Raw genomic sequence first — 17,659 nt, 5'->3', positions numbered from 1 at the left:
CCAGTATAACCTGACTCAAAATACTTTTGGACAGAATTTGCTACCACAAGTCTAAGATTCACCTTAAAGAATAAGTACAGAGCCAGGAACACTGAAAAGAATGAAAACGGTACCAAATCAGGAAAAAACAAAACAATGAAACAAAATCAGAAGTCCAGGCACAAAGTGCATATGAGCTCAACATAAGTGAAGGAAAAAATATGATTCAGTAATTTCAGATGCCACAATGATGTAAAAAAGGAGGGGAAGACAGAAGACATCAGTCTGTCATCTGGGGGTGGGAGAGAGGTTCCCAGCATGACAATACACCAGATAAACTGTGGCACAGCCTGACAATGGTAACATTATTCAGCACCAAAAAGAAATGAACTACCAAGCCATGAAAAGAAACAGAGGAAGCTTAAATGCATATTGCTAAGTGAAAGAAGCCAATCTGAAAAGGCTATATACTGTATGATTCCAGCTGGAAGGCATTCTACAGAAACAGTAAAATAATCAATGGTTGCCAGGGATTAGGAGGCAGAGAGGGCGATGACAGGTGGAGCACAGAGACTTCTTATTCTATGATAACTACAAGGCTGGACAGGTCATTCCACACTTGTCAGAATCCACAGAACATACAACGCAAGAGTGAGGCTTACTGTAAACTATGAATTTTGGGTGATAAAAATGTGTCCCTGTAGGCTCGGTATTGTAACAAATGTAACCCTTTGGTGGACTCCAGTGCAGGATGTTCACACTGGGGGAGGCTGTGGGTGTATGGAGCAGAAGATAAATGGGCACTCTTCGTACTTTCTGTTCAGTTTAGCTGTGAAGCTAAAATGTCTCTAAAATATGAAATCTATTTTAAACAAGAAAATAAGAAATGTATTAAGGGGTAAGAATCTTCACTATTGCTTTTTTAAAAAATGATAGTTTGAGCCCAGGAATTCAAGGCCGCAGTGAGCTATGGCTGTTCTACTGCGCTCCGGCATGGGTAACAGAGACTAGGTCCTCTCTCTTAAAATGTATTTTACTTTACTGATATATATTAGATGTACATACTTCCAGGGTACATGTGATAATTTGACACATTCATATAATCAAATCAGGGTAACTGGGATATCGGTAATCCTAAGTATTTGTATTTTTTGTATACTAGGAACGTTCAAAATTATTCTCTTCTTTTTTTTTTTTTTTTTTTTTTTAAATAGAGAGGTGGTCTCACACTATGTTGCCCAGGCTGGTCTTGAATTCCTGAGGTCAAGCCTCCTCGCCTCAGCATCCAAGTGCTGGGACTACAGGCACATGCCACCGCACGGGACTAATTTTTGTACTTTTGGAGAGACATATGGTTTCACCATGTTGCCCAGATTGCTCTCAAACTCCTGAGCTCAAGTGATCCGCTTGCCTTGGCCTCCCAAAGTGCTGGGATTATAGGTGTGAGCCACCGTGCCCAGCCCCTCTTCCAGCTATTCTGCAATACACAATTCAAGGCCAGATGCAGCGGCCTCCATCTGTAGTCCCAGCTACTTGGGAGGCTGAGGCAGGAGACTCTCTTGAGCCCAAGAGGTGGAGGCTGCAGTGAGCCAAGATCCCACCATGCACTACAGCCTGGGCAACCAGGATAAAACTCTATCTCAAAAAAGAAGAAGAAATGTACAATTCATTAATGTTAACTAGAGTAACTCTACTGATTAGGTTTTTTAAAACAGAGTTTAAAAACAGAACTAAGATTCTAAATGTCCATCAATAGGTAATACAGATAATTTTGTTTTAAAAAAAGACTAAGTTATGATACATCCATACTAGTTACAGTTTAAAAACAAACAAACAAACAAACAAAAAACTAGATATACTGAGATAAAACAAAGTCTCAGATGTATTTAAGAGCAAACTGATGAACAGCTCACATTTTGTGGAAAACAATTATATATTATGCATTAGGTACTGTTTGAATTTTCTACAATACCATTTTTAAATTACAAAGTAACTTTATGAGCTTTCAGTAACCCTAAGAGGCAGAATCCTGAAAAGAAAAAGAACACACACACACACAGAGCCAGGGATCTCCAAACATCCTTATACACAATTTTTTTAGTATCTGCTAGAAATATGTCTTAAATCACTTATTTCTAATTAATGTTGGAATAAATGCTGAACAACCAAGACTTCCACATTCTTCCAAAAATGAGATACCTATTTTAACTTTTTTTTTTTTTTTTGAGACAAGAGTCTCACTCTGTCACCAGGCTGGAGTGCAATGGTACAATCTCGGCTCACTGCAACCTCTGCCTCCTGGGTGCAAACAATTCTCCTGCCTCAGCCTCCCGAGTAGCTGGGACTACAGGCGCTCACCACCACGCCCAGCTAATTTTTGTATTTTTAGTAGGGATGGGATTTCACCATGTTGGCCAGGATGGTCTCGATCTCTTGACCTCGTGATCCACCCACTTCAGCCTCCCAAAGTGTTGAGATTACAGGCGTGAGCCACCACGTCTGACCCTAATTTTCAACAGAGTCACTGATAAACACACGGATACATTCATATGATAAAATACTATACCTAGTTATTTAAAACCTTTATAAACAGTTTTAACGACGTGGAAAATGCTTAGGTCCAATGCTCAGGAAGACAATACACACATATGCACACAAAGATAATGTATCATCCCACTTACATAAATATGTACAAAAAAATGTTTAACGGTTATCACCTCTGGGTGATGGAATAATAGGTAAAATTTTTTAAATTCTTTATACTTTTCTTTATCTATGAACTTTCCACAATATGTAAATGTTACTTTTAGGTTAGTGGTTTTTTTCCCCCAGAGTAGAAATCTTTGCTCTTTACTGATTACAAAATAATGCATTTCTACAAAGCTGTCCTCATCCTGCCGAGCCCCTTCTCTCTAGTGAACTTTGTTGACTGTAAGTGCTAGGTGTTTACTTGGTTAATAAATGGAAGGACAGACAATTCTATAAAGTCAATCCTTTTTCATCCCATCTAAGGAAAACCCCTAGGTCCCATGCAGCCCAAGGCCCTTCCACCCTAACAACTTCATTTCTCTGAAAAGTATGTCTGGAAGCCTTTCCATGACAAAGTATATAAATCTTGACATTCCTCTTCAATTTTCATAATGTGAACACTACCGATGAGCCCTGGCTTAGTTCATCTGTCTTCCATTGCCTGACACTGACAAGTCATTTCCACAGGTTTGCTGTGCAGCCACCTGAGATGCACACCCAGCAGCCGCTGTTGGGGCCTCCCACGTGAGCCGGGTTCTGGAAGAAAAGAAGAACCTGTTTCTAGCACTCAGCGGGGGCCTGTGGTGGCTACAGCCAGGAAAGGGGCCAAGACACAGGATGAGACCAGAGCTGCTGGGGCGGGGGCAGAGAGGGCTGCTCCCAGGTCCCTGAGCACCCAGGCACCTTGCCCTCTCCCCTATCCCACCCCCTGCTGCCAGCCCCACCTCGGCTGCTGCTCTGCAGCAGAAGGGTACAGTCTCAGCACCCCCGAAGGGTTTGGGACCCATGTGCAGGGAGCAGGCCGGGTGTCCCGGGACAAACTTGAGCCCCAACACTGCTAGCTTCCAGCTGTGGGAAGGGCTGGAGGCAAGAGGGACCTGGAAGCAGTGCTGAGCCTGAGGGCGGAGAGCAAGGGACATCTCCCTAAGGCTGGCCTGGAGCACTGGCTGTCATCTCCAGGTCAGCAGGGGCCACCTTTGCAGCTGGAACACCAGCGTGCCCCCAGAGGAGAGCTTAGCATGCCCCCAGAGAAAAGCTTGGCCAAAAGCATCCTCCAATTCCCAAGAGAAGTTGCCCACATTGCTTGGGACCCCTGGGAAGCCCTGCTGGCAAGCGCAGTCAGGGGATAGCACCCTTCCCTGCCTAGGGTCTGGGATCCAGGCCTCGCCCAGGCTGCCTCCACACTGGGGCTCCTCCGGCTTCTCTTCAGTATTCCAGCTCTCCGGTTCTGAAACCAAACCTGGATTTGGGGCTCGGGAATCTGTTTTTCTGGCCAGTTGTTCTGACAGTAATTCCAGGTAATGGTCCATTTCAAAGGCCTCAATAAGAACTGTGTATTAATATTTGTCAAATTTGGTCCTCCTGCACCTCTGCCCTGGCTTAGGTGTGTCTGAGCCATGAGCTGAGCTCGCTGTCCACTGGGAGCCTCAGTGGACAGGTTAGTTTTTAAAGTTTAAAGTTTTAGCTAACTTTAAACTTTGAAAACAATTGTAATCAGGGCTTAAAATAAAACTGTGAATTTATTCTATAGGCAATACCACTGTTTAAAAATTGATTTAACTTTCCATATTCTGTTTTTTTTTCTTCTAGGTCTATGAAAAATAAGATAAGATTAAATTCTGACTCCAAAGACTGTAATAGGTAATACAATAGGAAAAGTGACTAATACAACTTTAAACTGTAATAACAGAAAGATAGTGGCTGACAGGCTGAATGAACACAGCCTGAGAAACAAGTAAGAGTATGACCAGGAGGAGTGAAGAATCAGCAAACCTGGATACTACCTGGGGTTCCAGCACTCACTATCTGTGCTAGTTTCACAACCCTCTGACTGTGGAATGCCATCTATAAAATAGAGACAAAATCTTCCTCTTGGGTTACTGTGAGCATTGAAGGATATAGGAGCACGAAAAGCATTTTAGTACTATGCTGGCATAAAGTTTCAAAAAATGCTCAGTATTCTTAATATTCAGTTCTGAGTACAACTTAAGATGGACATTGTGACCAACTGGAACACACTTAGGAGGGCAACAAGAGATGAACAGAGACTCCAAAATAAAACCATCTGAAAAAGCACCTGAAGCAACTAGCTTAGACTCAGACAGTAAAGGAGATACAATGACTGAACATTTAAAGGACACATATGGAAGCAGACTTATTTGGCAAAGTTCAGGAAAACAAAGCTTTCACAAATTACAGGGAGGGAGATTTTTAGCGCTCTGTAAGAAAGAACATGTTCAAAACTGGAAACGATCACAGGGTGAAATGGCTCATGCCTGTAATCCCAGCACTTTGGGAGGCCAAGGCAGGCCTGAAGTCAGGAGTTTGAGACCAGCCTGGTCAACATGGCAAAACCCTGTCTCAACTAAAAATATAAAAATTAGCCAGGTGTGGTGACGGGAGCCTGTAATCTCAGCTATTCAGGAGGCTGGGGCTTGAGAATCACTTGAATCCAGGAGGCAGAGGTTGCAGTAAGCCCAGATCACGCCGCTACACTCCAGCCTGGGCAACAGAGCAAGACTTCATCTCAAAAAATAAACTTTAAAAATAAGAAATAGGCATTTTAAAACTCTTCAAATCATTTATCTCAAAATATAAGAGAAATGTAATACATATAGAAGTTTTTAGCTTCAAAGGTACCTTTAAAACCTTAAACAAGAAAGGTGAAAAATAAAGTGCTCCAAGACTTACACTTTGCTTCTGACAGATTTTGATTGGGCGACCAGACCAACATGCCAAGATTGTCCCGTTCTTGACTGCGTCTTGCCAGTTTGGCTTGGGAGAAAGAAAAAACAAAATTCTTATTAAAATTTAACACATATAATAAGTAATCAGTAACAATACCTTTTAGGTCTTTTAAGCCTCAGAAAAAAATGACATCAGCCACCTTTTACCTCTATCTGGTTGAATGGGACCACACACTTAACATCAGAGTGAGGATGGAGATGGGGGAGGCTACAGAGTCTGCTGAAACATTTCAACTTGCAAATCCTTTCCTACTTTACTTTTACTGATTTGACAGTATGCTGCTCTGCTTCTAGACAAGAGACATCCAACAAGAAATCGACATGTGGCAAGTTGCTTAAAGGTTCTTTTAAAATGTTAATTCTTCACGTGTGCTTGCAACACCCTTACCCTTCTCTGCCTAACTGTTTGGTGACTTGGCAACAGAAATCCCAAAATTCTTTTAACAGCCTTATTAAAGAATAACCATTTAAAATTTTTAACCTGAAAGAAACTTCTAAAATGGATACTAATTCTTAAAAATCTGTGATGCAAAATAGTAGGCCAAAAGGTTTACAAGTGTTAGGGGTGGAGCTGACAGGTATTACTGAATTAGCTGCAAGCGTCATATTATTATAATACACATATCTAAAACATCTTCAAAAGGTAAAAGACTCTAGAAACAAGAAGTTCAGTGACCACACCTTCATACTGGTTAGGCCTGAACTTACTCATTCTTAAGGTAATTTTGGCCATTTTTTTCCCTTTAAATAAACTATTCCAGGCCAGGTGCAGTGGCTCATGTCTGTAATCCCAGAACTTTGGGAGGCCGAGGTGGGCAGATCATGAGGTTGTGAGTTAGAGAGCAGCCTGGTAAGCATGGTGAAACCCCGTCTCTGCTAAAAATAAAAAATTAGCCAAGCGTGGTGGTGCATGCCTGTAGTCCCAAGTACTTGGGAAGCTGAGGCAGAAGAATTGCTTGAACCTAGGAGGCAGAGGTTGCAGTGGGCCAAGATTGCGCCACTGCACTCCAGCCTGGGTGACAATCCATCTCAAAAATATATATATATATTAAAATTTAAAATATATACACACAATGTAAATAAACTACTCTGAAAATATGATGAAAGTTATGGAACCTAAACTCTAGGGGGAAAAAACGCAACTAAATATAACTACAACCTATTATAAACAAAGATCTAGGAAACCCACAGTATGGTTAACGAATTTCTTCTTTTATGATACCGCCAGATCTTCCATCTTTAATTTTGTCAACCAATGTGTTTAGGTTCTATAAAGAGTAAATTTTACATTTTAGTAAAATATGAGAGGCAGTTAAAGAAACATAATAAAATAGTGAAAAGGAAGGACTCCCAGTGTGAACAGTATAAATTAGTAAAATTAAAAGTTAAATTTATGTTGTAGATGGAAAGACAATGTAGATGAGAAAGGAATAGGACAAAAAAAGATGGAGTATATCTTTTTTTTTTTTTGAGACAGAGTCTCACTCTGTCACCCAGGCTGGAGTGCAGTGGCTCAAGCTCAGCTAACTGCAACCTCCATCTCCTGGGTTCAAGCAATTCTCCTGCCTCAGCCTCCTGAGTAGCTGGGACTACAGGCACGTACTATCAAGCCTGGCTAATTTGTGTATTTTTAGTAGAGATGGGGTTTAACCGTACTTACCAGGCTGGTCTTGAACTTCTAACCTTGTGATCCACTGGCCTTGGCCTCCCAGAGTGCTAGGATTACGGCCATGAGCCACCGCACCTGGCCCAAGTATACCTTTTTTGTAGATATATACGTAGTTCTGACTTTCAGAACAATGCTAATGCTACATGTAATCTAAAACTAAAGTCAACAAAGTGTGGGGAGGGACCCCAAAGTGAATACAGAGACAAATGAGTCCTGCTATATTTCCAATAAAAGTCTAAAGTAAAACAAAATAAAAGGCATCCAAAGTGGAGCAGTGCAATCAAAACTGCATGATCGTCTGTGTAGAAAATCTACACTTCGTGTAATCTACAAAATGCTCCTAGAATAAACGAGTTTAGCAAGGTTGTAGGAAATAAGATTAATAGTAAATAATCAATTCCATTTCTATATACCAGCAATAAAAAAAAATCAGAAATCAAAGTTAAACATCATTAGCATCAAATATGAAATAACTTAGGGATAAAGTAAGATGTGGGAGAGAGATCCAAGATGGCTGATCACTAGCAGCTCAGGCTCGTAATTCCCAGTGAAAGCGCAGAGAACGAGAGGACGCCACACTTTCAGACGAATATTTGTTGCTCATGGACTAGGAGAGTCCCAGCAGAGGAGCCCCACGGGTTGCCAGGGCGACTCTTGTGGCCGGCGTGGCAGTTTTGCTGGTGCCTTAGCACACCAGTTCTTGGTGCAGAGTCCGGAGATTCCCGAGCAGAAAAGCACCATCAATCTTAACACCGCTGTTTTGGCCGGCGCAGTGGATTACTCAGATTTCGGCGCTGGGAATCAACAAGTTGGATGTCAGCTCAAAGACCTAGTTAGAAAGTCGGTAATTACAAAGACGACAGACGGATAAATACATAATGAAGGGAAGAAACCAGCGTAAAAAGGCAGAGAATACTCAAAATCAGAATGCCTCTCCCTCTACAAGGGATCGCAATTCCTCATCAGTAACGGAACAAGGCTTAATAGATTACGAGTGTGTTCCAATAACAGAAGCAGGTTTCAAAACGTGGGTGATAAGAAACTTCTGTGAATTAAAAGAACTTGTTCTAACCCAATGCAAAGAAACTAAGAACCTTGAAAAAAGGTTTGACGAAATGTTAACGAGAATGGACAATTTAGAGAAGAATATAAGTGAATTGATGGAGATGAAAAACACAACACGAGAACTTCGCGAAGCATGCACAAGTTTAAACAGTCGAATTGATCAAGCAGAAGAAAGGATATCAGAAGTCGAGAACCAGCTCAGCGAAATGAAACGAGAAGACAAGAATGGAGAAAAAAGGATGAAAAGGAATGAGCAAAGTCTCCAGGAAATATGGGACTATGTGAAAAGACCTAATTTACATTTGATAGGTGTACCTGAATGTGATGAAGAGAATGAATCCAAGTTGGAAAATACTCTTCAGGATATCATTCAGGAAAACTTTCCCAACCTGGCAAGGCAGGGTAATATTCAACTCCAGGTAATACAGAGAACACCACAAAGATATTCTTCAAGAAGACCAAGCCCAAGGCACATAATTGCCAGATTTATTAGGGTTGAAATGAAGGAGAAAATACTAAGGGCAGCCAGAGAGAAAGGTCAGGTTACCCATAAAGGGAAACCTATCAGACTTACAGCAGATCTCTCAGCAGAAACCCTACAAGCCAGAAAAGAGTGGGGACCAATATTTAACATCCTTAAAGAAAAGAACTTTCAACCTAGAATTTCCTATCCAGCCAAACTAAGCTTTATAATCGAAGGAAAAATTAAATCTTTTGCGAACAAACAAGTACTTAGAGACTTCACCACCACCAGGCCTGCTTTACAAGAGCTTCTGAAAGAAGCACTATACATATAAAGGAACAACCAATATCAGCCTTTCCAAAAATATATCAAAAAGCAAACAGCATTAATACAATGAAAAATTTACACTAACTAATGGGCAAAACAGCCAGCTAGCATCAAATGCCAGTATTAAACCTATATATATATTCTAATTGGATAAAAAGCCAAAACCCATCGGTATGCTGCATCCAGACCCATCTCACATGCAACGATACACAAAGACTCAAAACAAAGAGGAGGAAGATTTATCAACCAATCAGAGAGTAAAAATAAACAAATAAACAAAAAGCAGGAGATGCAATTCTCGCCTCTGATAAAGTAGACTAAAGCAACAAAGAGCAAAAGAGGCAAAGAAGGACATTACTTAATGGCAGAAGGATCAATGTAACAAGAAGAGCTAACGATTTTATAGATCAACGAGACAGAAAATTAACAAGGACATTCAGGACTTGAACTCAGACTCGGAACAAGTAAACTTAATAAACATTTACAGAACTCTCCACTTCAAATACACAAAACATACATTACCACCTCACACCTATTCCAAAAGTGACTACATAATTGGAAGTAAATCACTCCTCAGTAATCGCATAGAATTTCATAGGTTTAAATGAAATATTGGTTGGCTGCTTGTTTGTTAGGCAGAGTACCTTGGACAGTCAATGCAATTTTGAAAAAGGGTAAAGTTGGAGGACCTATGCTATGTAAATCAAGACTATACAAATTCAGTAATCAAGAACGTATGGTATTGGCATAAGGATAGAGAAATAAATGGAACTGAGTTCAAAAATAGAACCACATGTACACGATCAAATGATTTTCCATAAAGGTACAAAGGCAAAATCAAACCAAAAATAATAATCTTTTCAACAAATGATGCTGGAACAAATAAATATTCATATGCAAAACCAAAACAAACATTTTTCTTTTTTTGAGATGGAATGTCGCTCTATCGCCAGGCTAGAGTGCAATGGTGCACTCACTGCAACTTCTGTTTTCCGGTTTCAAGCAATTCTGCCTCTGCCTCCCAAGTAGCTGAGACTACAGGCATGCACCACCACGCCTGGCTAATTTTGTTTTTTGTATTTTTAGTAGAGACGAGGTTTCACCATGTTGGCCAGGATGGTCTTGATCTCTTGACCTCGTGATCCGCCTGCCTTGGCCTCCCAAAGTGCTGGGATTACAAGTGTGAGCCACCGTGCCCAGCCAAAACAAACATTTTTTAAAAAAATTAATTTGGATCCATACCTCAAAATTATCTCAAAACAGATGACAGAACTACATGTGAAACAAAAAAATTGGCTGGGCACAGTGGCTCACACCTATAATCCCAGCACTTTGGGAGGCTGAGGCAGGCCGTTCAGGAGTTCAGGAGTTCGAGACAAGCTTGACCAACATGGTGAAACCCCGTCTCTACTAAAAGTACAAAAAAATTAGTCAGGCATAGTGGCGTATGCCTGTAATCCCAGCTACTCAGGAGGCTGAGGCAGGAAAATCACTGGAACCTGGGAGCAGAGGTTGCAGTGAGCCCAGATTGCCCCAGTGCACTCAAGCCTGGACAACAGAGCAAGCCTCCGTCTCAAAAAAAAAAAAAAAAAAAAAAAAAGAATTTCTAGAGAAAAACACATGAAAATCCTTTCGACCTTGGGTTGGGAAAGGAGATCTTAGAAATGATACCAAAAGCACAATCCATCAAACATTTTTTAATGCTATACTGTACTTAAATAAATTTTAAAACTTTTGCTCTGCAAAAGGCACCGTTGAGATACACTGCACACTGTAAGAAAACATTTGCAAATCACATATGCAACAAAGGACTTGTATCCAGAATGCATAAAGAACTTTCAAAGGCAACAATAAGGACAATAACCCAGTTGGTTGGTTGGTTGTTTTTTTTTTTTTGAGACAGAGTCTCGCTCTGTCGCTCAGGCTGGAGTGCAGTGGTGCAATCTCGGCTCACTACAACCTCCGCCTCCCGGGTTCAAGCAATTCTCCTGCCTCAACCTCCCAGGTAGTTGGGACTACAGGCATGCTCCACCACACTCAGATAATCTTTGTATGTTTAGTACAGACCGGGTTTCACCACGTTGGCCAGGATGGTCTTGATCTCTTGACCTCGTGATCCATGCGCCTCAGCCTCCCAAAATGTGGGGATTACAGGCATGAGCCACCGCACCCAACTAATAGCCCAATTTTTAAAAAATGGCCAAAAGATTTTAACAGTCACTTCACCAAAGCAGATATACAGGTGGCAAACTGCATAAAAAGATGCTCTACATCATTAGCCATTAGGAAAATGTAAATTAAAGCCATGATGAGAAACCATTATTACCTGTTAGGCTGTCTAAAATAAAAGGCATCAACAATACAAAGTGCTGACAAGAATGGGAACAACTGAAATTCTCATACGCTGCTGGAGTAAATGCAAAATTACAAAGCCACTCTGGGGAAGTTTTATAGTTTTTTACAAAGATATAATTATATTTACCAAATGACTGACATAGCAACCCCACTGTTCAGCCATATACCCTACAGAATTAGTGTATGTTCACAATAAAATCTGCACACAGCTGTTTATAGTGGTGTTATTCACAATCACCAAACACTGTGAAATATTCAAATGTCCTGCAATGGGATGGATAAACCAACTGTAGCACATCCATACACTGGAATAGTACACAGCAATAAAAATAGTGAACTACTTATATATGCAACAGCATAGATGTATCTCCAAAGCATTACAGTGACTGAAAGAAGCCAGTACAAGTTCATTTATATGACATTCCAAAAAAGGCAAAACTACAGGGATACAGAAAGGATCCAGGGTTTCTAGGGGCTAGACATGTGAGGAAGGTTAAGAAAAGTCTGAGGTAGTTCTTGAAGGAGATGGAACTCTTCAGTATCTGAATTGTGGTGATGTTATATGAAACTCCAGTAGTCCCCCCATCAGCATTCAGTTATCCATGATCCACTGTAGTCTGAAAACATTCCACTGAAAATTCCAGAAATAATTCCTGAATTCTAAAGTGTGGCCCATTATGATGAGCATGATGAAATCTCACGCTGTCCCTCCTGGGGACACCCTTTTGTGCAGCATGTCCCCTCTGTAGGTGCTATGTGCCATTAGATACTCGGCCATCTTAGTTATCACTTGGACTGTCACAGCATCGCAGCACTTGCGATCAAGTCCCCATGTTTTTCTTACTAACAGCCCCAAAGTGCTGGTGATGTTGGCATATTGTTGTAATTGTTCTATTTTATTATTAGTTTGTTGATCTCTCAGTGTGTCTAACTTATAAATTAATCTTTATCATAGGTATGCATGCACAGGAGAAACCACAACATATGTATAGGGTTTCAGGCATCCACCAGGGGTCCTGAAAGGTATCTTTCAGGAATAAGGGAGGAGTATTGTTTACACATCTTAACGTTCACAAAAATGTGCACCAAACATTATTCAGTTTTGCTATATGTAAATCAAAAAATATAAATACAATGAAAACAAAGAAATGTCATTAATTTCTGGGTAGATACTACTATTTACTGAAGGTGCTAACACAGGCAACTCTCTTTGTTTAAAGTTGATTTTTATCAATTTCAAAGACCTTAAAAAATAAGCCCAGACCTGCCTGGAATAATTAGGTCTGCAAGGAAACTGCAATCACCGGTTGCCATAAAGGGGGTAAGAAAGAAGGTTCATTCACATGGCTAGTGGGGCTGTACAGCTGTTCAACTACCTCAGAGAAAACACTGGTAATGTACAGTAGAGTGGAAGTATGGATACCCTGTGAGCCAGCAATTCCATTTCTAGACTACATATACATGTGTGTGCAGTGTTTCTCCAACTGGTGGTCAGATCTATTCACATTGAATTTTGGGCTCCTATTCAGCATTTTAGAAAAAGAGTAAGAATGGAAAACATCAGCATATGGTTTCATTAAGTGTATAAATTATTGGTGGAGATTTTCCTTTAAGAGGTATACATGGAAGGACAGTGTGTTGCTCAGTTTTCTGCGTCAACTTGGCTGGACTCTAGTAGCCAGTAACTCAATCAAACATTAATCTAGATGTTGCTGTGAAAGTATTTAGTAGATACGGTTAAGATCTTCGATCAGTTGACTTAAGGAAATTACCCTTCATAATGTGGGTGGGCCTTATCCAGTTCACCTAAAGGTCGTAAGAGCAAAAATTGAGATTTTTCCAAAAGTTGAGACTGAAGCCTTGACCCCTTCCTACAGGCCTGCTCCACAGATTTCAGACTTGTCAGGCCCCTACAGCTACATAAACCAATTCCTTAAAATAAATCTCTGAATATATTACATCGATACACCCATACATATTCTAGAAGTTCTGTTTATCTGGAGAGCCCTATCTACATAGTAACACAGAGAGTTACTACAGAAATGTTTATAATAGGACCAATATAGAGGAAAACCTTTAAAATACATAACAGGGATTGAATAAACCGTGGTATGTGACTTCAAAGGAATTAAATACGGGAAAACAAATATCAGACCTACAGCTATCAACCAGTTTGAATAGAAAAGGCAACTTAAAGGAAATGTATAATATCATAACTTAAATGTTGAAAATATAAAATTGGCACTACTAGTTATGGGGTACATTTAAAGAGTAAGATGTGTACAATAAAGATAGTCTTAAAATCAGGTTAATAGTCATTTTAAGAGAGGAAGAGCTTGCTTTGTCACACTGTAGTGTTTCACTGTTCTCTGAAAAGCCCAGTGTTAAGCAGACAAATACTACTTTGTGTATATTAATGTTCATATACATCTACAACTTTTTTTAAGAATTAGAGAGAAATCCTTCACTGTATGATTTGATGTTACCTGATATAATGTCTGTGTTCAAATTTAATATCACCTAGTCCAACACTAAGGAAAATACTCTTCTAGCATATTTTCAGTTCTGCTCTGAAACCCTGAGTTATTTCTCACTCTATAATGCCATATTTTACTTGTCAACTGTTTGGAAACAGAACAGCAACTTACATGTCCATTCCCACCAGCAAGGATTGAGGGTTCCAATTTCTCCAAATTCTCACCAACACTTGTTATTATCTGATTTTTTGATTCTAGCCAGCAGGTGTGAAGTAGTCTCTCACTGTGATTTTTATTCGCATTTCCCTGATGAATAAAGAGGTTGAGCATATGCCACCTGAATATCTTCCATGGAGAAATGTGTATTCAGATATTTTGCCTGTTTTTAGTCAGATTATTTGGCTAAAATGATGGGAATATAAAATGGTGCCATTCCTCGAAAGGTCAGTTATCAATATAACTCAGCAAATCCACTCTTAGGTTTACAACCCAGAGAAATAAAAACATAGGTCTACATAATCATTTGTATACAAATTTTCATAGCAGCATTACTCAACAGCTAAAAGGTGGAAACAACTCAAATGCCCATCAACTGACAACCGAATTAAAAAATCCAGTATGTCTATATGACAGAACATTATACTGTCATGAAAAGGAATAAAATACTAACACATGCTCAGTATGAATGAAACTTGAAAACAGTAAGTGAAAGCAGCCAGTCACATGTACAAAAATCCACAACCTATTTACATCAACTGTCCAGACAGAAAGAAGATTAGTGATTGCCAGAGGGTGTGGAGGCACGTGGAAGTAACAGCAAGCCATTGCTAACAGGTACAGCATTTTTTTTTTGTTTTTGAGACGGAGTCTTGCTCTGTTGCCCAGGCTGGAGTGCAGTGGCACAATCTTGACTCACTGCAACCTCTATTTCCCAGGTTTAAAAGGTTCTCCTGCCTCAGCCTCCCGAATAGCTGGGACTACAGGTGTGTGTCACCATGCGCTGATTTTTCTATTTTTAATAGAGATGGGGTTTCACCATGTTGGTCTCAAAAAAGAGAAAAAAAAAATTTCCTCCCCATGATATCCATTAAGTATTTTGTATTTTACATTTAAGTTAAATGGCTTAAGAATTCTCAACTGGCAACAGTTCACTCTCTATAAAATGAGGAGGTCAGAAGCAACTTTGGTATTTAAATACCTGTATCTGTCTACAAAGTATATACCTACTGTCTGACTTCTCTAACTCTTGCTTTTTAAATGCTGAAAGTTTAAATTGGAACAAATAGGTCCATAATTTCCAATCACCAGCTCTCTAGAATTAAAATCTACAATAAATACAGGCATGTTGTAAAGCCCTTAAAAACTCAAACCTCATGTTCTCCTAAATTTATGGAAAAACACTTTTCCCCTCAAAAATTAGTGATTTCACAAAGAATCTGAAAACTAAACAAATTTTTTCTTTGAAGGTTTTTTTCCTCCATGATAATAAGTGCTCTATTTGCTTGTTTTTAAAAAACAAAAACATTTAAAAAAAAAATTTTAACTTACATTGCAGTTGGTTAACAAGGGGTATAGTATACCCCACTAGTCCCCCACCTCCAAAATAGGAGCAGAACTATAAGAAATAAAAAGGCAGGCAAGAACAAAGCTAGACAGGAAGAGAAGAAAACAGAAAGGGCTTCAGCACTTAGCTCGGCCATGCCACAACTGACATACAACCAATTATCATTGCTTACTTTGTATTGTATTACCCAGTAAATACACTAGATTGTTAATTCCTTGGTAACAAACAATCCATTCTTCGTTTTTGTAGTGCCACTGCTTACCTGACATGAAGTAGTGCTGTTGGGTCAATTGCTTTCCATACGTCTTCAGCTTCTTAATTTTAGCAAGATTTATTCTGATTAGCATCATCACAACAGAAACTATCCTCAGAAGAAATGTTCTCAACATGTATAGTGTGTTCTGTCCTTTGGTATAGTGTTTTACACCTCCGGGGTGAACAGAATAGAGGATGTGATGCAGAAGAATTAAACGTCCACATGAATAGTGATAACAGATTTTAACAAAAGTTGACCTTTCCCCAGACCTTCCCCCACGTTTTCTCTACCCATTTTTAAACATCAGTGTTCCCTGGGTTCCTCTTTTTCATCTGGTATTAATTACTTTCCCTATGCCATAACACCTAACACTGCAAATTTCTCAAACCATTTATTATGTTAATGACTTCTACATCTGTATCTCAAGACAGAATACACATTAAGTCAAGAACGACTCAAAAAGCATCTCTGCCACAGTTTATTGCCCTCTCATCTACCTTTACCACTATCAACAAGCTGTTTCTTCCTGTTTATCTAAAAAAAATTAACACTATCACTTGTACAGTCACCAACTCCCAGCAATATGGCTGCAAGTCATCTTGGAGTTCCCTCATCTCCCACTAGCACTCGAGCATACACACTCTGCAAAATCTACTGAGCCCCATCCACTAATCTCTTCAACTTTTCTCAAACCTATCCCTGTTGCCACTAATCTTCAGTTTCCAGCTTTGTGGTTTGTCATCTTGTCCTGACTTAAGGGTTCCAGGCTAAATTCAGTCTCTCCAAATTCAGTCTCTCCACTAGCTAGAGTAATCTTTCTGAAACATAATTCGTTCTTTATTTTTTTAAGAAACAGTCTTGCTCTGTTTGTCCAGGATGGAGTGCAGTGATGTGATCATAGCTTACCGCAGCCTCAAACTCCTGGGCTCAACCGATCCTCCCGCCTCCCCTCCCAAAGTGCTAGAATTACAGGCACGAGCCACTGTCCCTGGCCCTGAAGCACAATTCTTATCAAGTCACTTTCCATGTTTAAAGTCCTTCTGTAGACATGGATAACTCCCTTCCCCTTCAGTGTGGGCTGTACAGAGTGACCTCTTTCCAAAAAAGGGGGTTGTATGGAAAAGCATGGGGCAGGGGATGGAAGAGTACTTTATAGCTGAAACATCTAACAAACTCAGATGTTTCTGCTGTGTTTGTGAAGTACTCAGCCAGACAACAAAGGTCAACATCAGCAGTCATCAGTCTTGTTGATGGTACGTACCCTCGGATGGGATGAAAATGGCACTTTACTTCTACGGTCTTCCTAACCCAAACTCATAACCTCAGTATAATAATGAGAAAAATACCAGACAAATCCCAATTGAGAAACATCCTGCAAAATTTCTGATGAGTACTCCTCAAAACTAAATCATCAAAAACAAGAAAAATCTTGAGAAACTGTCACAGTCAAGAGGAACCTAAAGCAACAAGGCAACTAAATGTAATGTGGAATTCTGGAACAGAAAAGGGTTATTAGGTAAAAACTGAGAACATATGAATAAATCACCAACTTCAGGTAATAATTATGAATCAATCATTAATTGCAACCCATCTACCATACTAATGTAAGATGTTAATAATAGGAGAAACTGGGTGTAGGGTATATGGAAACTCTCTGTACTATCTTTACAACTTTCCTGTAAACCTAAAATTACTCCAAAATAAAAAATCCTTCTATTGCTTCCCCCACCGTCTTTAGGGAAAAAGCCCACAGCATTCAAGACCCTTCATCATCTGGCCTGCTTATCTTTCTCACCTATGTCCCACACTCAGGACTCCATCCCTCACATGGTCATTACATTCCTGTGCCTTTCTGTTTTGCCACGTCTTTCCTCTAACCACTTCCTTCTCTTTATCTCTTCCCACCAGCTAATTCCTAATCATGCTTCAAGCCACCTCAAGGATCACCATCTTTGGTAAATGTGCTCTTACTCTCCTAGTCAGGTTAGCAGTCCACACTTCTCCTCAGT

At 39.9% G+C, this 17,659-nt stretch overlaps 1 protein-coding gene across 2 annotated transcripts in view; it reads right to left on the bottom strand.

The window, feature by feature from the left end:
• Nucleotides 1-17,659, bottom strand: part of RCOR1 (REST corepressor 1) — a 131,942-nt gene that overhangs the window by 46,766 nt on the left and 67,517 nt on the right. Inside the window, exons 3-4 of one of the 2 annotated variants that reach the window (XM_012471206.3) lie at nucleotides 15,657-15,821; nucleotides 5,419-5,502 (exon numbers count right to left, since the gene is read on the bottom strand). In XM_012471206.3, the coding sequence (XP_012326629.1) occupies nucleotides 5,419-5,502; nucleotides 15,657-15,821 (249 nt within the window). The remainder of the gene's footprint in view (nucleotides 1-5,418; nucleotides 5,503-15,656; nucleotides 15,822-17,659) is intronic. The other variant, XM_064375234.1, reaches the window with a different exon arrangement.

Source organism: Aotus nancymaae, unplaced genomic scaffold (assembly GCF_030222135.1).
Source record: "Aotus nancymaae isolate 86718 unplaced genomic scaffold, 86718_ANA_hifiasm-v0.15.2.pri h1tg000011l, whole genome shotgun sequence".
Lineage (NCBI taxonomy): Eukaryota > Metazoa > Chordata > Mammalia > Primates > Aotidae > Aotus > Aotus nancymaae.
The sequence above is the reverse complement of the archived record's forward strand: the minus strand, read 5'-3'. Positions and strand labels throughout refer to the sequence as shown.